Here is a 22,208-nt window from a genome sequence, read left to right on the forward strand (position 1 = left end):
ATGCTGTTCTTTCATAATCTCTCCAGGAGGGATTTTAGTCATTTTAAACATTGTTGATGTTGGCTGCTTGTTGTTTTTGGACCACAGATAAAACAAAGAAAACTTAGTCTCATGGTTGGACATATATGTCAAAAACATGTATGTGAATATATATACATATATATATATATATATATATATATATATATATATCACTTCAATTTATGTACAAAAAAGACAAAGAAGCAGCTTCATAGAGGCAACTGTTTTTTTTTAATAGTTAACAAATCTGGAATCCAAATCCAAGGCAAACAGAGATAAGAAATGTTTTAGAAAGAAAAACTTCTGCTGCACTGGCAGTTGTGTCCAAGTGTTTTCCTTGCCTTAGGTGTTTCTCAAGAAAACATGAGAAGAGGCTGAAGGGACGTGCTGTTTTAGGGGCTCACTAAGGCGTGTATGCTGTACGGTCAGGATGTCACTGCAGGTTGTTACTGACTTACTCATTTCACAGTGAATCATTCAGCAACCATAATAGTAGGACCGATTATTTTAATAAACGTCTACTATTCTTATAGGAATGTCATATAGATACTAGGCCTTATATATATATATATATATACACATGATTATTAAATAATATCAGAAACCAGGAAAAGACAACCAGGAAAAGACAACGCGTTTCGGCACCAGAATGTGCATTCTTCAGGTCCACAAAACACGCCACGCCATCACAGCACAACACAGGCTACAGGACGTCTGAAATTATTTGTTTTGTGGACCTGAAGAAGGCACATTCTGGTGCCGAAACGCGTTGTCCTATTGCTCTAAGCCATAATAAACTGTCCTGTGCTACATTGGCGTTCCGAATCCTTTTATTCAAGCAGTAGCGCTCGTTTAGAACCCCCTTTTTTCCTCTCCTTTTCCTGGTTTCATTATTACGGTACCCTTTTGTGGATACGGACAGGGGTTTTCGAGCAGTACAACTGCTGCTACAATCTTCCACTTCACACGCCCCCAGGTGAGGTGCTGTCACCGTTGACAACCTCAGCGAGACATCACATTACCTTGAGTGCAGTGGTTTCTACCATCCTACCACGCCCCCGTCACACATGAGAGAGCGCCCCAACCTTTTTTTTACTGCTTCCTCATAAATAATATCAGGGAGATTCTAGCCTTTCTGGAAGGGCTAAAGGCCATGGTACATGGGCCAATAAGGAGTGTTCCCAGGAACGTGCAAAAAGCGGCCATCACAGAGATTGGCATTCATCATCTGCAGCCCATTGGGTGGTGTAAAAGGGCACTAAGTCACTGAGCTACAAGTGAGCAGACAAGACAGGAGCTATTGCTTTTAACATCTTGTACACTGAGAGCACTTGATTTCTGAATTCCCTCTCTGGTGCACTACAGGGGCAAATATTGGGATGCATGATAAATCTGATAAAACACTCCTCCATGGTGTAAGGGTTGAGCGATATCACTATGTATGCCTGACAGTGGACTGTATATAAGGTGAAAAAATGATAACTGAAAACCCAGTTTTCCACCGGTCACTATATAACAGGTGGATTTTAACATGTCCTATCCTTTTGTTTTGAAAGCAGATAACTTGCCACCAGAGGGGTCGGCAGCAGCCTTCTCCCTTTATTTTACAATAGCCAAAAGGAGCATGCATCTGTATGGAAGGTTAAGAGAGATAGAGAGACCTGTCGAACAAGCAAGTGTTTGTGCAACAGCTAGCTTATGTATGGCCAGCCTTAGTGACACTGGTTTAGGCCCCTTTCACACTGCCGCTGTGCCCCGTCGGCAAACGTCTGCCAGGCACTTTTTTTTTGTGCCTTAACGGATGTTATTTTTGACGGGGCACAACGGGAAACAACAGGTCCCGACAGATCCCATTTACTATTATAGGGGCCGTCGGGCGACGTTGTTTTCTGACTGGAGTAGCGGGAGGAAAAAACGATGCATGATGTATTTTTCCTCCCGCTATTCTCCCCAGGTTCCCTGACGGACGTCACAACGGCAGTGTGAAAGAAGCCTAACATAGACATGTACCCACTATTAACTTTTTAATATGGCATCTTCTATGTATATAGATACTTGCCTGACAACGCAGGGTTGAGGTGTATGACGATAATAATACAAAAATTACATTTGGGCTAACATTTTATACTAATATGCATATTTAATATACTGCCATATCCTTTTTCTACTTTATTTGTAGACATGATTACATCACTACCTCATAGTTGTCAGCAGCCAATGCATTTGTGACCACAACATGGTAGACTCCAAATGCTCCAGCTGACTCTAGACATAGGTTAACCCGGCAGACAAGAATTTCTTCTGATCCTCTCATATGCATACATGCTCGGCTCAGCGGAGAGTACATATGTTCTGAATGGAGAGAGGGTAGGAAGCACTAGAAGTGATTTAACTCCCCAAAGCATAAGGCAGTTAATGTCCAACATGTCTGACCCCTGTCATCCCCAATATCTGCTGGTGGGGATGGACTAGTGGCTCTATACAAATAATGCTAGGTTCATCTCACAATTTTAGCCTCTGAGGCACAATTTTGTTGTAAAACTGTCAAAATGACATGTCTATGTTGCCCTGCTCAGAGAGGAATGTCCCCATTTATTTCAATGGCTTGAGCGTACTCAGCTACTGACTACATTCGGGTCATTTTCTGAACGCATTCACATTCTGGCTTGGACTGAGAAGCGTGGTTTCAAGACTTTCAGTGACTAGCTGACCATATCCGGGTCACTGAACTGAATGGGGTTTGTGCCTGTCTGAGTATAAATACATCAGCATGTCATTTTGACAGTTTCGTGATCGTGATGTGTACCTAGCCTTACATAGTTCACTAGTCCCACCAAAATAAGCAGGGTTCGGTTGGCACTTGTCCAGCTTAACTCTTGCATGACAAGGTGTTCGCTCAAACCTGCCAACGAAGACATGGATCATTTTGGGTTTTGCTGTGGACGACATAAGGCAGAAGTTGACTTACAATATAAGCTATACAGTGCTATTATAAAATTCATACCAATAACTGAAAACAGCTTGAGAGGAATGTCGTGAGCAGGTAAAGGCGGCTTCTGTTTTGCAAGTCACTTCTAGAAGCAACATCCTGTTTTTACACATTAGTCAGTGCTTGGCTTTGTACTGGAGCAACCTGCAGTGACACCGCTGGGTCCTGGCTAACAAGACTCATGTACATTTGGCATACCTGCCTGTTAGTTACTGTGGGGGAATTTCAATAGATCTAAACAAGTGAGCTTTGAAGATGCATTGTAACAATGTTAAGGTTGCAGGTTCATTGAAGTCTTTAAACTCTCCAAAACAGCGGCGCATAAAAAACAGCATTTAAAAAATATAACCAAGAGTTGAAAATATCTCTCTCCACAGAATAACATTGGCAGCAGTGAGAGGGACTACAACACATTGCATAGAAATAAGCTGTAGTCCCTCTCACTCCTGGAAAGTATAAAGCCAGTTCTTGTGGAGATCTTCCTATAATACAATATATATATATTATGTGTAGTAGTTATACATAAGTTCTATATATATATATATATATATATATATATTTATAAATATATTTATAGAGGTGTACATATTGAGGCACATGGTGGAGCAAGTTAGAAAAGCCTGGCTTGTTTCTTCAGCTCATTTCTTTTCCACAGTGCCAGGCGGTCAAACTCTGATATGGTCATTCCGAACACTTGATAGAACTCTTCAGGCGATAGGTGGCGCTGTAGAGACAAGGATTGGAGACACGATCATAAAACTTCTGGGTGAAATATTATGAAAAAAGAGGAATAAAAGAAAGTAGTGCTTGTATAATATATACAAATGGATTGTGTTATCAGATATACAACTTTGGATTGAGCGGCAGTTGTGTGGATGAAAATGCTTGGTTGATGTCAGAGGAAAATGGGCAGACTGGTTTGAGTTCACAGAAAGTTGACAGTAACTTAAAGGAAATCTGTCACCAGCGTCACCTGCACTAACCTGTTGGTACTGACAGGTAGTGGAGGTGACACTGATGACAACGGTACTTACCTTGTCCCGGTCAGTGCAGTCGTTCTTGGGTAACCTTCTCTGGTTTCTTCAGCTATGGGCCCGGCTTGGAGCATGGGCAGAGCTTAGTGACGTCACCACTGCTGTTCTCTGCTGGGTTCCGCTGCTAGAGAACAGCAGCGGTGACATCACTAAGCTCCGCCCATGCCGAGCCCGGAGCTGAAGAAATCAGAGAAGATTACCAAAGAACGACTGCACGGATTGGGACAAGGTAAGTAATGTTGTCATCAGTGTCACCTGCACTACCTGTCGGTACCGACAGGTTAGTGCAGGTGACACTAATGACAGATTTCCTTTAAATAACCACTCTAAGGTATACAGAATACCATCTTTGAATTCACAACATATTGAACCATGAATCAGATGGGCTACAGCAGCAAAACACCATACCGGATGCCACTTCTGTCAGCTAAGAACAGGGAACTGAGGCTACAATGTGCACAGGTTCATCAAAATAGGACAATGGAAGATTGGAAGAACATTGCCTGGTCTAATGAGTCTTGATTCCAGCTGCGACATTGAGGGTCAGAATTTGGTGCAAACAACATAAAAGCATGGATCCACCTGGTTCAGGCTGGTGGTGTAATGGTTTGGGGGACATTTTTTGAGGGGGACAATTTGGGCCCTTTGTACCAATTAGGCATTATTTAAATGCAACAGCCTATCTGTGTATTGTTGCTGACCATGTCCATCCCTTCATGACTACAGTGTACCCATCTTTTGATGGCTCCTTCCAGCAGGATAATGCACCATGTCACTGTACTCCAATGGCCTCCACAGATCTCATCCAATAGAGGTGCCTTTAGGATGTGATGGAACGGGAGATTTGCATCATGGATGAGCACCAGACAAATCTGCAGCAACTGCGGGATTCCATCATGTCCATATGGACCAAAATCTCTGAGGAATATTTCCAGCACCTTATAGAAAGTATGCCATAAAGAATTAAGGCAGTTCTGAAGGCAAAAGGGTGTACCTAATAAAGTGGCCAATACACGTAGCTATAAACTGCTATGTAGGCAGAAATACAAACTTCACATTGATGAATGTATCTACAATATGGATTCCTTTTGTAAACTACACTAAGAAGTGAAATTAGTGGGGAAGCTGTGAAGAACCTGTCACAAGGGGTAAAGGGTAAAGTACCATCCAGGTAGTATCATATTATGTAATATGATAAAAAAAAAAAAAAAGCCTTCTTTTTTTCTAGTTTCAGTATTGTACAAGAAATCCAAATTCTTACAAAACTGTCACAATTTGTCTCTTTTAAAGGGATCTTAAGGTGGAGGAGACATTTGTTATGACCTTCGCATCACCCACCTCCAGTCGAGTTCGGTCTGCATCTTTGGGTAGTCTACTCCTCCCTCTAGTGGTCACCATGAGTAATTCATATGGATAGATCTGTAGAGAAGAGACCGTTTTAACACAGAGGTAGAAGAATTTGTTTCCAGCAGGTGGTCTGCAGTACTAGATTAGTCATATATACTCTCAGAAATATAACTTTATAAAACATACTGGTATACGAAAAAAGGCATTTTATATGCAAAATAAATATAGCAATGAAGTGAAAAACTGTGTGGAGCAGACTAAAGAAGAATCCTGAGCACTTGGCATGTTGGCGACCGGCAGGGAAAAATGTTAAGAAGGTAAATATGGTTTATGGGGTTGACCACAAAGTTTATTTTTTTTGTTAAATCTTGCATTGTGGTCATGCCCCCTATACAACCTTGCGTGAAGGGGGCATGGCGCAAAATTCATTACAATTTAAGTGTGCAAACATATGTAAATTGTAGTTGAAATCTATGCCATCCCCAAGCCGGTGTATATTTCTAAGGCCTTAGCATGGGCAGCCCTGGATGCTACACAGTGGGCGCAGTATGCATATGCCGTTCTTAGTAAATCCCCCCCCCAATGAGTTAACTCCCCTAAGGCATACATGTCGTTGTAAAATGTCATGTTTTGTAGCATTTTACAGTGTTTATTTGGTAAAATACTATATTGATTGTTAATGCTGCAGATGCTATCTGGAAGCCAGGAAGGAAATATAAAACGCTCTACACACATTGTGACATATTAGATTAGATAGATAGATAAATAGATAGAAGAGTTCAGAGAGTAACAACACATTCAGGGTAAAGCAAGTTGCATGGGGCAGGCTGAACCAAGGTCCAAGTCCTGGGACTTAATAGTATCCATAGCAGAAAATGCAGCAGCACTCATGGACAGCATTCAAGTGTGGGCTTTTATTCACCAAAATGCAATATACCGTTGTGTCTTTCTATGTGTGTAACATGTCACATCTATCCATGAGTGCTGCTGCATTTTCTGCTGTAGATAGATATAGTCCAAATAAAAGCACACTAGGTGGGTGCAAGCACACTAGAACCTCGGTCCTCTGGCTCCCATACAATAATAACAAAATAAGTGCAGCACACCGTTGTATATCCAAATAAGTAGGTGATTTATTCCATGATGTAGCAGACAACGTTTCGGTGACCTCACACTGAAACGTTGTCTGCTACATAATGGAATAAATCCCCTACTTATTTGGATATACAACGGTGTGCTGGACTTATTTTGTTATTATTAGATAGATAGATGATAGAAAGATATAGACAGATGAATATATATATATATATATATATATATATATACACAGTGGGGATCAAAAGTTTGGGCACCCCAGGTAAAAATGTGTATTAATGTGCATAAAGAAGCCAAGGAAAGATGGAAAAATCTCCAAAAGGCATCAAATTACAGATTAGACATTCTTATAATATGTCAACAAAAGTTAGATTTTTTAGAAAGTAAAGAGTGTAGATAAAGCACTCACCACAGTCAGAGGTTCAGCAACAGGATAGAACTTTTATTCCAGACTTAAGCTGGCAAAACAGAGCAGACAGACACAAATGGAGCATGGATGGAACAGGTGAGGCGGGGGCGTGACGAAGGGGTGGCAACCGGTTTCACGCACTGAGGCGCTTCCTCAGCGCCTCAGTGCGTGAAACCGGTTGCCACCCCTTCGTCACGCCCCCGCCTCACCTGTTCCATCCATGCTCCCTTTGTGTCTGTCTGCTCTGTTTTACCGGCTTAAGTCTGGAATAAAAGTTCTATCCTGTTGCTGAACCTCTGACTGCGGTGAGTGCTTTATCTACACTCTTTACTTGCTAAAGTTTCTTTTACTGGACTTCTTTGATTTGAGCACCGCCATCACCCGTAGTAACCATTTAGCAGACACAGGCGGTCACTAGCTGTATTACACAGTGCCTAATTTAGCTCTCTAGATGCATTTACAGTAGTGCCAGACTTATCTCCTTGTAAGAAAAACGTTAGATTTTATTTCCATCATTTACACTTTCAAAATAACAGAAAACAAAAAAATGGCATCTGCAAAAATGTGGGCACCCTGCAGAGTTAACATCTTGTACTGCCCCCTTTGGCAAGTATCACAGCTAAACGCTTTTTGTAGCCAGCCAAGAGTCTTTCAATTCTTGTTTGAGGTATCTTTGCCCATTCTTCCTTACAAAAGTCTTCCAGTTCTTTGAGTTTTCTAGGCTGTCTGTCACGCACTGCTCTTTTAAGGTCTATCCATAGATTTTCAATTATGTTGAGGTCAGGAAATTTCGAGGTGTGTTTAGGATCATTATCCATTTGTAGAAGCCATCCTCTCTTTAACTTCAGCTTTTTCACAGATGGCATCAAGTTAGTATCCAAAGTTTGCTGACATTTTATTGAATCCATTTTTCCTTCTACTCGTGAGATGTTTCCTGTGCCACTGGCTGCAATACAACCCCAAAGCATGATTGATCCACCCCCATTCTTAACAGTTGGACAGAGGTTCTTTTCATTAAATTCTGTTCCCCTTCTTCTCCAAACGTACCTTTGCTCATTCCGGCCAAAAAGTTCAATTTTAACCTCATCGGTCCACAGAACTTGTTTCCAAAATGCATCAGGCTTGTCTACATGTTCATTTGCAAAGTTCAAATGCTGATTTTTGTGGTGAGGATGTAGAAGAGGTTTTCTTCTGATGACTCTTCAATGAAGACCATATTTGTACAAGTATCTCTTTATAGTGGAATAGTATACCACATCTCCAGTGTCTTCCAGATCTTTCTGGAGGGATTCTGCAGTCAAACATAGGTTTTGAATTGTTTTTCTCACAATCCTGCGAGCTGTTCTGTCTGATATTTTTCTTGGTCTTCCAGATCTTGCTTTAACTTCCACTGTTCCTGATGACTGCCATTTCTTAATTACATTCCGAACAGAGGATATTGATATCTGAAAACATTTTGCTATCTTCTTATAGCCTTCTCCAGCTTTGTGAGCGTCAACTATTTTCAGTTTCAGATTTCTAGACAACTGCTTAGAAGAACCCATGGTGCTGATTGTTGGGGCAAGGTCAGATGAGTCTGGGCATTTAAAACCTTTGAGATTGACATCACCTGGTCTTCCCAGATGATGATTGAGTACAATCCATGACACTGGCAGGTCTCAGCTTTGCAAAGGGGGCAGTGCATGCTATAAATTCTGCAGGGTGCCCAAACTTTTGCAGATGCCATTTTTTTGTTTTCTGTTATTTTGAAAGTGTAAATGATGGAAATAAAATCTAACTTTTGTTGACATATTACATATTATAAGAATATCTAATCTGTAATTTGATGCCTTTTGGAGATTTTTCCATCTTTCCATGGCTTCTTTATGCACATTAATACAAATTTTTACCTGGGGTGCCCAAACTCTTGATCCCCACTGTAGATAGATAGATGATAGAGAGATATAGACAGATGAATATATATATATATATATATATATATATATATATATATATATAGATATATGAGAGATAGATAGATATAGACAGAGATATATAGTGTGGTAGCGGGGTGTGATGAGGGCAGATGTTGTTACCCTTGGGGCAGATGGCATTAACCCCTTGTATTTGTGACACCAGAGTATGATTTAGCCTGTAACCACCCGAAGGTATACCGCTAGATCCTGGGCTAGGCATGGAGGCAAAAAAGACTCCAACACCAAGTTACGGACAACGGTAGCTTTACTGAGGGTAGACAGTTGGTAAAGTCTATACAATTCAGCCAGGGCCCAAGAAGGTGACCAGTGACTCAGAGACCTTATGGGCTTGCTGGTTCTTGTAGTAGGACTGGATACTTAAATGTAGACTAGGCTGACTTGACTGATTACAGGGACTGACTTGACTTGACTCATAAAGCTGTGACGTTAGCTTACTTGAATTGATGATGGCTGCTGGACTTGACTTTGAGGTCTCCAACACTCTGTACACACACACTAGGCACGACTGCACTGGACCTTAGCTTAGCAGAAGAGCAGAGCTCAAAAAGAGAGAGAAGCTATCTCCACCCAGGGCTTATATGGGGAGACTAGCAGGGAGCCCATAGGTCCCTCTTGGGATCTCCTGGTCACTGGTACCTCCTGGGTAACAATCACGTGACATAACTCTTAAAGATACAACACATTTTATAATACAATACACTGCAGAACATATATACAGGGGGGAAACAGGTGCAAGGGGCCCTGGGGACACTGAAAGAGGCTGCCTGAAAGGACAGCAAGGGTACACAGGGTAACATCTCTGTACTGGGCCACCACAATAGATGGATAGATAGAAAAAACAGGCAATTCTTGTCTTTACAGAATATAGGGTTAATCTCCTGATCCAGATTCAATGTACAGGTCAGCCACAAAGCAACCTGAGGTGGTTCTCTAAAATGGTATTGATTTCTATTCAGGAAATGAAGAAGGTCCTTGAATCTGCGATTGACTGTAAATGTATAACCAGGACAGTGGATTCACGTGACACAGAAACAGCTCTATCCACCATTACACTGAAGGTCTTCTTACCTTGTACTCTGCAATACACAAGAGAAAGAAGGAATGAATGACGGAGCACACAAGCAGACACATGGTAAATGCTAGATGGGGAACTGCTACATAACATCATTTACATTATGGTGGGTAGGATACTTCATCATGTATATGCCCCAGTATATATTGGGGTGCTTCAGAGAATGACAGGTTCATATTGCTTGTGTATTGATGTTTCCACTTGTTTCTTTGAATGGAAGAATTTCTCATTTCTAAGGTGATCTCTTCACAGTCCAGTATTATCAGCATTCACCCCACATAGCTTGTATCTTTATAACCTTAATGTGCCTCATATTATGATCTTATAAGCCCTGAATCACTCTACATGTTCTTATATGAACCGCTTCCTATCACTCCAGTCATGTCTAATCTGCTTTATCCTTATGAGAAAGGCCTTCAAGCATGTAGCATATATAATAGAATGATAATTACCTCTCATGCCCCAGTTGACAGCGTTGGCACTATCGTAGTGGAAAAGGTCTGTGCTGGGTGGCTGCAAGAAATAAATACATAGTAAATAAAAGCTACACTCATTTGTTACAGAAAAAGTAAACCCCTTCATGGTAACACTATCCCCTTATGGTAGTGGCCACTTTTAGCAGCATAATGCCCCTACCACACTGCAAAAACCGTTCAGGGATGGTTTGAATAAGGGTGGGTTCACACTGCCTTTTTGTCTCTGTTTCCTTTACAGTTTGTTTAATTTTGCTGTATGCAAACATGTACTGTAGTCAACTATGCTATTGTGTACGGGAAAAAGAAAAAAAGTACAAATTGCAATCTGTGTTTTATAGTGTTAGGCCGGGTTCACACTGGATCCTGCAGGCGGCACTAGGACCACGCAGACTGCATTGCCATCCCCCATAGGGATCTGCTCAGAAATGCATTGCCGTCTATGAGGACGGCAATACAGTCCACGCGGTCCTAGCGCTGTCTGCAGGGTCTATAGTGGAAATTACGTCTGGAGATTCTGAAGTGTGAACCCGGCCATAATTCACACAATGGATTTTCTGAGCTGAAAAAATCTGCTCTGAAATCCTATAGCAGCAGCCTCCCATTGTCTTCAATGTAATTCTGCTGCACTGTGCACTTGGCAGAATTCAATTTGCAGCTGAAATTCTAATTCCAGATGAAAACATTTTACAAATTAACATGTTCATTCATTTGGCAGAATCCACTCGGAAATGCATTGGCATCTGTGAAGATGCCGCATATCAGAGTGATCCTAGAGCCAACTAATTCAGTCAGCACCGCAGCAGATGGAACCTTTGGGTAGAGATTCCATAGTGTGAAGTCAATGGAAAACTGATTCTGAAGTATGGCGTACATCATCAGTTGTCATATACATTTGTTTCTTTTTTAAGTGTATGAAAGATATACATTAAACAGAAAAAAAAATACAGTGTGAACGTACCCTAACAAGTCTCCAGATCTCAATCTGATCAAGCATCTGTGGTATGCTGGAAAAACAAGTCCGATCCATGGACTGTTAATGTCTTGGTGCCAGATGCCACAGGACACCTTAGAGGTGATACAAGCTGTTTTAGTGGCCCCCTGTGGCTCAATATTAGGCTATTAGACAATCTTAGGCCAAAGCTAAGGGGAGAGGTAATATGTGTTACCATCTTCACTAACTACAAGTCCCCAAAATTCACATACAATACAGTCATGGCCATAAATGTTGGCAACCCTGAAAGTTTTCAAGAAAATGAAGTATTTCTCACAGAAAAGGATTGCAGTAGCACATGTTTTGCTATACACATGTTTATTCCCTTTGTGTGTATTGGAACTAAACCAAAAAAGGGAGGAAAAAAAAGCAAATTGGACATAATGTCACACCAAACTCCAAAAATGGGCTGGACAAAATTATTGGCACCCTTTAAAATTGTGGAAAATTAAGATTAAGATCAAGCATGTGATGCTCCTTTAAACTCACCTGGGGCAAGTAACAGGTGTGTGCAATATAAAAATCACACCTGAAAGCAGATAAAAAGGATAGAAGTTCACTTAGTCTTTGCATTGTGTGTCTGTGTGTGCCACACCAAGCATGGACAACAGAAAGAGGAGAAGAGAACTGTCTGAGGATGTGAGAACCACAATTGTGGAAAAATATCAACAATCTCAAGGTTAAAAGTCCATCTCCAGGGATCTAGATTTGCCTTTGTCCACAGTGCGCAACATTATTAACAAGTTTGCAACCAATGGCATTGTAGCTAATCTCCCTGGGCATGGACAGAAGAGAAACATTTATGAAAGGTGTCAATGCAGGATAGTCCAGATGGTGGATAAGCAGCCCCAAACAAGTTCCAAAGATATTCAAGCTGTCCTACAGGCTCAGAGAGCATCAGTATCAGTGCGAACTATCTGTCAAAATTTAAATAAAATGAAACGCTATGGCAGGAGACCCAGGAGGACCCCACTGCTGACACAGAGACATAAAAAAGCAAGACTACATTTTGCCAAAATGAACTTGAGTAAGCCAAAATCCTTCTGGGAAAACGTCTTGTGGACAGATGATACCATAAAAATGTGTATAGCAAAACATGTGTTACTGCAATCCTTTTCTGTGAGAAATACTTCATTTTCTTGAAAAATTTCAAGGGTGTCAACATTTACGGCCATGACTGTATCTTAAAACCGTATCGGTAAACCTTCCCCAGTATGCTTAGACCTAGCTGTAAGTTTCAGTAATTTACTTCTCCCAATAGACACCATGTACTGTACCCTGTGAAGGCCATTCCTCCGGTATGCGGGGAGTGAGGCAGATTTCGAGATCAGGGGATCTAGAAAAAAATCAGAATGTCTATATCAGTTTTAGTTTAGTACAATCCACTAAATAATATGTTCCTTTCAAATGTAAAATGTAGTAGTTTATTGATGTTTTAGTGACTTGACATTTTATATATCTTACTGCCTAGTACATAAGTAATGTGTACTAGTAGTGAGCATGGACTTCATAACTGGGTCAGAAAAGTAATAATATATAATTATATATATACATATATATATATATATATATATATATATATATTTAGAATAGATATACATTCTTAATATACACTGTAAATGATGCAGATTTTAATGCCGCAGGATTTTTGGTATAAATAAATAGTTGAACATATCATGAAATCCGCAGCATATACAGAATGAATGAACCTACCCTAACTGTGTAGTATTTCCATGTAAGAAGAACACATACACTTACCACTGTCTGCAAGGTAACACTTGGGAGCTGTAAGACAAAATCATGGTGCTTTATTGTGAATGACATAATAATAATGGTACAATGAACAAGTCACTTTCTTTAGAAACAACTGCTCTGCCCCTTGGCTTTCACTTACATTTTTATGTTCCTTGTTATGATTTATGTATTTATTTTTAATTTTTTTTGGCTATGCCCATCCCTTCTCACTCCATTCAAAGAAAAACATTTCTTCTGGCATCCTATAAACCAAGTTTCTTCCATCATAATGGCAAGGACATGTTCTAGAGTGCTCTAGAGTACAGTGATGTACATTACATCACTACATTACATCACTAGGGTTGTAAGCCCCCCCCCCCCCCCCCCCCCGCTTTCCATTCCATATAATATATTAATACAGTAGCTTCTACACCGACTAGTTAGCTTTATCACATGTTCCCATAAATATTCTCTTACATCCATTATCATAGCCAACATTGTGCAGAGCTTCTTTACTGCCTGCTGAACTTCGAGGAGGGGTTGCCCAGGGATCGATGTACGATCGAGCCTTCATTTCCTCCTTCAGGATCATTCTCCCGATTCCTCCCTGAAGCTAGGAAATAAGTAATATTTAGTATGCTTATGCAGTATGCACATTGTTATATTCTTTATAGCTCAATACAAACAGTTCTAGGTTTTTAGGATTAAATGCTTTGCCTCAAAGCTCAATTGTGTTACTACACTGAAATATATTTCTGAGACATTGTGAATGTGCCCACTCACCCCCAGGGAATGTGAGCTACAATGGTCAGTTATTGGGAATGATGGAGGACCAGGTGGTTGACCTACAATAAACCTATATCCTTCTAGCCTAAAACAATATGGTTAGAAGACCATCAACACTAAACCAAGATCAATGCCTTAAAGGGGTACTCCAGGATTTTTTTTATTTGACTATGCTACAGGGGCTGTAAAGTTAGTGTAGTTCATAATATAGTGTCTGTACCTGTGTGTGACGGTTTTCTCACAATTCTTATGTGATTTTGACCCCAATATTTATTTTTTTCAGCATACAAAATGACTGATGTCTTAGATTTGTCCCAGCTTGCAATGCGGCTGAGACCTGACTCACTAGTCAGCTGATGACAGGGAGCCTGTCTGCTTTAATGGGTGGAGGGATTGCTTGGTGGAAGCCGATCAATCTGCAACTAATGCAACAGCTGTAGGCACCCTAATTGAAAACCACAGGTCTTTTGAATGGATGCAGCTCATTGATGTTTCAATGGGTGGGGTGGCTGATGTGTGGGAGGGAGGAAGATAGAATTATGGGCTTTGTAGGCAAAAAAAGAAAACTCAAACAGGAAATACCAGTTCACAAAAAGTGTGTTATGTTACAAAAAACAGTGTTATGGTAATCTCACAACATAGTCATTTATCCCCAAGACAAGTGCAGATCCTTCCTAAGCATGTCCATTACTGTCTGCCAGGTACCTACTAAAATCACCTTATGGTGGATAACTCCTTTAACCATGTTCAGGCAGGACAGGTCTATGGTAGTTTCCCATTCATTTTAATAAGAACACGGCTGATTGTCACATGAAATAATGTAAATAACTTTCTGTCAAAATGTGGCTACAACTTTGGTGTTGGCATGATTAACACATCACATGATAGCGCAGAAAGTTGAGGAGAAATATAAAGTATAAAAAACATCCCAACTACTAACACAAATTTAAAGGGTACCTACAATGCCCTCTTATTCATGCACTATTATATTCTTTTTAAATTCCCAAATGGAGACGCGAACTTACCGCTCTCCGACTCGTAGTTGTGCAATAGGAGAGAAAGCTTCCTTCTCCATCTTCGCAGCACCCATCTCCAGCGCTAGACCCCCTGCCATTATACTGGGTTTCCCCCTCTCCTATTGCACACCTACAAGCCGTCTGATAGTCTTTTGTCAAAAAAATAAACTATATGTCGCATACTGATCTTTAACACCAACAATACCTTGTGCATGCTCCGATCAAAACCATCCTCCTCTCCTCCAGAGGAGAACCTCCGTGCTCGGGGCACTGCAGGACAAATGAGAAAGAGTCAAATACACTTTTGTATTGCAGCGTTGTTTTTGTAAGCTGTACAACAATGGCGTGGATTGTGAAACCGCATGGAGAGGATAACAGCTCCAAGCTGTTCCTATCACAAAAAAATATAACAGGGGCTCAGAGGGTTACAATCATTTATAGAAAGTCCATTGTAACATAGGGGGATTATACAATGGAGCATTTTCTATCGTCTAGTCTTGGCACTAGTTAGCACTTTATAAACATTATTGACACATTGTTGTACGAGGCAATAAATGTCCACATGTTGCAGAGCCATCTCAAAGACTTTAATCACAAGTACTTTTCTTGGTTTCCTCTGACTTCTCTAGTTTTTCTTGTTTGCAAGATATGGCACTCTCTGAAATGGACAGTGCACACGTAGTCCTACTCCTATGTATGTATCAAGAAAGAGTTGGCACTCGTAATTTTAGAATGAGGTGATTTTATTTTTCCATCTCAAAGGACCTTGATCAGATCAGGGTTACTGCAGAGGAACAAATAAAAGCTTGGATGCGGCCGGCAGCCGTGCTATGTGTGATGGGCGTGCGATACGCACGCCCATCACACATAGCATGGCTGCTGGCCGCATCCAAGCTTTTATTTGTTCCTCCGCAGCAACCCTGACTTCATTCTCAAATTACGAATGCCAAGTCTTTCTTGATTCTCCACTTTCTTCAGACAATTGAACAAAGCAAACTGATGGTTCATTTGGGGCCAAAGGAAAGAGTAATAATAATGATAATAACAACAATAATAATAATAAAGTTCTGTACACAGAGCTAGTACTATCACTGCACTTTCTGACTACATGTAATATGCTGTGGAGGATTGTCGCTTACTTTTTGGCGAGCACATCCAATACTCAGGCTCTGACTGGTAATAGGGATCAGGAGAATATGAAGGCAGATATTTTGAGGATTGAACAAGATCGTCACTTGTTTTGCTTTTTGTTGCTTCATTGATATCATCTAATAGAAAATAAAGTAAATAGATGAGGCTAAATACTCAGTTCAGTGTGATAATTTAATAAAAAAGTTCTATCCAGTAAGGTGTTTAAGGAAACCTTACAACACTAACCTGAAAAGAAAGTATACATCACAACCACATTCAGTATCTTACATAAGCGAGTTCACCCCTTACATTTTTGTATATATTTTATTATATCTTTTTATGTGACACCGCCCCAACGTACGTTTCATCACCTGTACATCCTCAAGGGACGCCATTGAGAAAGTCCAGGTGACGAAACGTATGTTGGGACGGTGGAGACGGGTCCCTATTATGGGTAAGTGAGGTGGCATATTGTTACATGTTTATGCTCAAGAGTGTGTAGGATATATGCCTTCAGCAACTTGCAGTACATAGCTAGATACCATATAGAGGGTCTGTCTGTGACACTCTCTAATACTACACTACTCACTTGAGGAGCCTTTAACTGCTGTTCTACCTCATATTAACTTGTGTGACATTATCTGTTGGTATAAATGTTTTGAATTTTTTTAACTGTCCCACCAACGTATTGGGTTTAATAACCTGAACACAGTCATTGTTTTGCATTATACAGGGTGGGCCATTTATATGGATACACCTTAATAAAATGGGAATGGTTGGTGATATTAACTTCCTGTTTATGGCACATTAGTATATGTGAGGGGGGAAACTTTTCAAGATGGGTGGTGACCATGGCGGCCATTTTGAAGTGGGCCATTTTGAATCCAACTTTAGTTTTTTCAATATTTAATAGGAAGAGGGTCATGTGACACATCAAACTTATTGGGAATTTCACAAGAAAAACAATGATGTGCTTGGTTTTAAAGTAACTTTATTCTTTCATGAGTTATTTACAAGTTTCTGACCACTTATAAAATGTGTTCAATGCGCTGCCCATTGTGTTGGATTGTCAATGCAACCCTCTTCTCCCACTCTTCACACACTGATAGCAACACCGCAGGAGAAATGCTAGCACAGGCTTCCAGTATCCATAGTTTCAGGTGCTGCAAAATGGGCAAAACTAAAATTGCAACAGGACCCTCAGTTTACGCAGAAGATTTTGTTCAGTGATGAGGCAAACTTTTATGTGAATGGTGAAGTTAAACAAAACCACCGTTATTGGTCTGACACTAACCCACATTGGATAGATCCCTCCAAGACTGTTGGTACACAAAAATGTATGGTATGGTGTGGTATATGGGGTACAAATATAGTTGGGCCATTCTTCATCAATGGAAACCTCAAGGCCACTGGATATGCGAAATTGCTACATGATGATGTGTTTCCCTCTTTATGCACTGAAGCTGGCACGTTCCCTGAGTTTTTCCAGCAAGATGGTGCATCACCACATTATGGGTGTCAGGTCCGAGCATTCCTAGATGAACAGTTTCCTGGAAAGTGGATTGGTCATCGTGGGCCAGTTGAATGGCCCCCAAGGTCTCCCGATCTGACCCTCTTAGACTTTTATCTTTGGGGTCATCTGAAGGCAATTGTCTATGCTGTGAAGATACAAGATGTGCAGCACCTGAAACTACAGATACTGGAAGCCTGTGCTAGCATTTCTCCTGCGGTGTTGCTATGAGTGTGTGAAGAGTGGGAGAAGAGGATTGCATTGACAATCCAACACAATGGGCAGCACATTGAACACATTTTATAAGTGGTCAGAAACTTGTAAATAACTCATGAAAGAATAACGTTACATTAAAACCAAGCACATCATTGTTTTTCTTGTGAAATTCCCAATAAGTTTGATGTGTCATATGACCCTCTTCATATTGAAAAAAACTAAAGTTGGATTCAAAATGGCCACCTTCAAAATGGCCGCCATGGTCACCACCCATCTTGAAAAGTTTCCCCCCTCACATATACGAATGTGCCACAAACAGGAAGTTAATATCACCAACCATTCCCATTTTATTAAGGTGTATCCATATAAATGGCCCACCCTGTACATTTCTAATTTAGTCACACATATGTGTATTTTAAATAGATATAAATAAAGTCTATTATTTTATCAGAAGCAATGGCTCTTATGTTTCTCTCTGTGTATCCAAAGTACATAATTGCAGATTTTTGGTCACTTCGTATGTGGTATCGCCACGTGTGTAAATGTGCAAACTATAAAAATATATAATTAGTTAAACTGCACGGTCAATGGCGTACATGTCAAAAAATTCCAAAGTCCAAAATAGCGTCTTTTTGGTCACTTTTTATACCATAAAAAATGAATAAAAAGTTATCAAAAAGTCTGATCAAAACAAAAATGGTACCGATAAAAACTTCAGATCACAGCGAAAAAATTAGCCCTCATACTGCCCCTTAAAAAAGTTATAGGGGTCAGAACAGGGCATTTTCCAACTTATTAATTTTGGTGCATGTAGTTATAATTTTTTTTAATAGTAAAATAAAATCAAACCTATATAAAGGTATGATCACGAATGAGTAATATGATTATACTAAACATATGGAAGAGGCGTGCTGTGCACATATCAAATACATACAGTATGTACATATTGGGCTATGTAACTTATAAACTAAAGAGTGTATGTACAGAAGGTGCATATATGGATAAGAAATGTGAGTAATGCAGTGTATGTATGCATATATAAAAATACTCTTAGTGTGGCAAACCCTTTTACAATACTAGACTGTAGGGGGCCCACAGGTTCCATGCAGCCCAAGACCCATGGTACCCTTAATCTGCCCCCTGAGTGGACATATGTTTGAGAACAGCAGGCATGTCCATTAGACACTAACATAAAATGCATGCAGCAGGAGAATGCCGAGGAAGTGGTTACATTTTGCCAAGGTCAGCACAATTGGCTGGACAAGAGCCATGCTTCCAACCGAGAAAAGGAATAAAGCTTTTACTTACACCATGACACAGAGCCGGCCCATCAGAGACAAGGGGGAGATGGGAGAGAAGAGACAGCAACACAGCTTTTAGAGATCTGTCAATGGTCACAGTTATGTGTTTTATTCATGACAACAACTTCAACACGACCACCCACAGGCAATAAAGACACATAACTTATGTTTCACCTAGCACGCCAAGGCTTTCTACTGGCAAGCAGTTCTAAACCAAGACACACTGCAAGGCATTTTGAATATTTCACAGGCTTTGCAGGAATTTGCTGTTTCATTTTTGTGCATAGATTTCCTTTTACCAAAGAAGGAGCCCATTGTAAAGTTTTGATACATTGGCTGTTAGCCACCATAAATCCTTCCTGATAACATCAGCCGTATTACTGTAGAAGAAACTGGTACAGGAAGGAGAGGCCCAGTGACTAAGACACGGCTATAAGGGTAAAGCTGGTTAAAGGGACACTACAGCCAGAGTCCATGTCTACCTCTACTGGGTAGTTTAAAACTATTTGTTGTTTCCATTCCTACATTTCTGCACTTAGGGCACTACTCTGTCACATAGCTTCTTTTCTGAGAAATGCTAAAATGTTAACACTGTAGATTTAGTCCCGGTTACCAAGAATCCCAAAGGTGATGGTACTTTTTCATAGCTATATGGCACCTTAAAGTAAACCTGTCAGCAGGAAAAGAGCAGAAATAATAAGCCCATGGCTAGATAGGGCTTCTTATGAGCATTGCAGATATACCAGATATAAGCCTTTTTGTTAATATGAAATGAGGCTCAAGTGCCCAGGGAGTGTTACCCAGCATGGCAAGAGCCCAGGTACGTCCATCCTATGTCCTCTTTATCTAGTAACAGGAGAAGGATGCAAGCCTGTCAGTGAACTTTGACACAGAGAACATGGGCTGGACTTAACTGGGCATTTGCCACGCTGGGGAATGCCTACTGGGCACTCGAGCCATTCATCGACCTCATTTACATATTAGCAATAAGGCTGATGGAGAAGACTATTGAATTAATAAAGGTATGTCTGGAATCATGATGACTAACCCTAACTAGCAATGGGATTATGTAGACCCATATGTTCCTGCGGACTGGTCTGCTACAAGGAAGCCAAACTGGCAGATGAAATTGTAATGACAAAGTTTGCCCCTTTAATCCTACCTAAAATAGGGATTTTTGTTCCAAATGCTGAGGCAAAAATAGGAACATTGTTCTCAAAGATCTGACTGGCACATGGAGATACTTTTGGTGATAATTACTAATCCCACTAGTATGGCATTATTAAAGAGTTTGTATGAGATTGGAGACATAGATTGGAGACACTTTTGTCTAATCTTGTGTTTAATGTCTTCATGACATCTTACAGGCAAAATACATAAAAAGGGAATGTCCGAGTAAAAGGTGCAAATCAAAATTTTATGGTTTAATACTCCTAAACCAGTTGACCGGTTACCCATGAAAAGCAGTACTACAGCGGCACGTATCAAAACTTTACATTTCTATTCACAACTTTTAATAGAATTGTTCGCTATTCTGCAAACAAGCCGCAGATGCAATGATAAAATGCTCTATGTTTAATCCAGTGGGTTTACATTTTAGGAAAAAACAGACCATATTTCCCACCTCAGAATCATGCACTGTATAAAACCCATGTTAACCATGCAAAACATGGAACTTGCATATCAAGACATGCAACACTGACATTTGAGTACACAGCACATCAATGACTAAGCAATGCAATGCATTGGATACAGCAAGGTGTAGCATGCAGAAGGGACTTAACAGTACCATGACGCTTATAGATGGGGGGTTTCCGATATATGTTACTTTCCGCTGCTGCTGTGAGGAAAGTGGGAAAAGGAAGACAGAAAGAGGAAGGAAAAAGACAGGAGGAAAAGTGAAAGAGGGAGTGTACAGAACAGAGGGAGAGTAAGGAAACACCGATCACAAGAGACAGAGGTGACATGACAACAGGGAGAAGCCAAGATGAGTTAGAGGAAAATAGGAGTCAGATGAGACAAGAAGAACAATGTTCAGTCAAGGCTTATCTGTCTGATTATAAAGTTACAGGGCCAATGTGACAGTGCTATTGTGAAGGTAAAGGAAGAAGTTGCGATGGAAGTGGTACTGTGCTTAAAGGAAACGGCAAGACCACAGGCCAACATACATATGTGATATCCAGTCATATAAGTTAAAGGTTGTGTGAAATAAAAAAAAGTCAGCTATTGTGATGACAATAAAGTTGTGTGCCTAAAGGGGTACTCCGCTGCTCAGCGTTTGGAACAAACTGTTCTGAACGCTGGAGTCGGCGCCAGGAGCTTGTGATGTCATAGGCTGCCCCTTCAATGCAAGTCTATGGGAGGGGGCGTGACAGCTGTCACGCCCCCTCCCATAGACATGCATTGAGGGGGCGTGTTGTCATGATCGAGTGGGGCTATGACGTCATGAGCTCCCGGCTCCAGCGTTCGGAACAGTTTCCAACGGAGTATCGTTTAACAAAAACTATTCAATTGTAGTTCTCAGATTAAGATTACTCTTTGTAACACAATATATCTTATTTCTTGGTTGACTATCTGTTGTTTTTCCGACAGCCCCATTGCTTCCTACCTGGTATATGGAAATGTCGAGGAGCTTGGTAAAGAGTTGGTGTAGAGCAACGTACATCTACCTGGCTATAATAAGGAGAGTTACGACCACTCTCTGTGCCTGGAAAAAGTTTGGTGAATGTGGATTGAAAGGCAGAATGAGTAAGCATCAAAGGGCAACAAGAGAGACGTGAAGAAGCAAGAAGAAAGAGGACACACAGTGTGAAATAAGAGAAGAAAAAAGACAAAGCAGAAATAGTGAGATGCTGAGAATCAGTGGGACGTCATAGTCAAGATGGGGTGATTCTCTTGACCCCATATATAATGGAGGCAAATACTATCTTTATAGGGAATTACATCCATCATTTATGGATTATATAAAACCTTATAGTGATAGATGATATCGATAGTAAGAAATGAGGGATGGTCTGAGTATGTAGCACTGTTCAATATTCAATGACTTATAGTTGTTTTGAAATCACTGGCCATAGGGGAAATATGACTGAATCTTGATGTAA

The 22,208-nt window shown here is 40.5% G+C and overlaps 1 protein-coding gene across 9 annotated transcripts in view; it reads right to left on the bottom strand.

Moving 5' to 3' along the window:
- Positions 1-239: 239 nt before the first annotated feature.
- Positions 240-22,208, bottom strand: part of ABLIM3 (actin binding LIM protein family member 3) — a 246,405-nt gene continuing 224,436 nt past the window's right edge. Inside the window, exons 12-22 of one of the 9 annotated variants that reach the window (XM_056574789.1) lie at positions 21,713-21,811; positions 20,894-20,941; positions 16,086-16,214; positions 15,152-15,216; positions 13,622-13,757; positions 13,169-13,195; positions 12,688-12,746; positions 10,396-10,456; positions 9,940-9,947; positions 5,383-5,463; positions 240-3,734 (exon numbers count right to left, since the gene is read on the bottom strand). In XM_056574789.1, coding sequence (XP_056430764.1) covers positions 3,621-3,734; positions 5,383-5,463; positions 9,940-9,947; positions 10,396-10,456; positions 12,688-12,746; positions 13,169-13,195; positions 13,622-13,757; positions 15,152-15,216; positions 16,086-16,214; positions 20,894-20,941; positions 21,713-21,811 — 827 coding nt within the window. In that variant the 3' untranslated portion in view covers positions 240-3,620. Of the gene's footprint in view, positions 3,735-5,382; positions 5,464-8,865; positions 9,948-10,395; positions 10,457-12,687; positions 12,747-13,168; positions 13,196-13,621; positions 13,758-15,151; positions 15,217-16,085; positions 16,215-20,893; positions 20,945-21,712; positions 21,812-22,208 lie in introns of those variants that run through there. The other 8 variants (XM_056574787.1, XM_056574782.1, XM_056574781.1 and 5 more) reach the window with 8 other exon arrangements.

Source organism: Hyla sarda, chromosome 4 (genome assembly GCF_029499605.1).
Source record: "Hyla sarda isolate aHylSar1 chromosome 4, aHylSar1.hap1, whole genome shotgun sequence".
Classification (NCBI taxonomy): Eukaryota; Metazoa; Chordata; class Amphibia; order Anura; family Hylidae; genus Hyla; species Hyla sarda.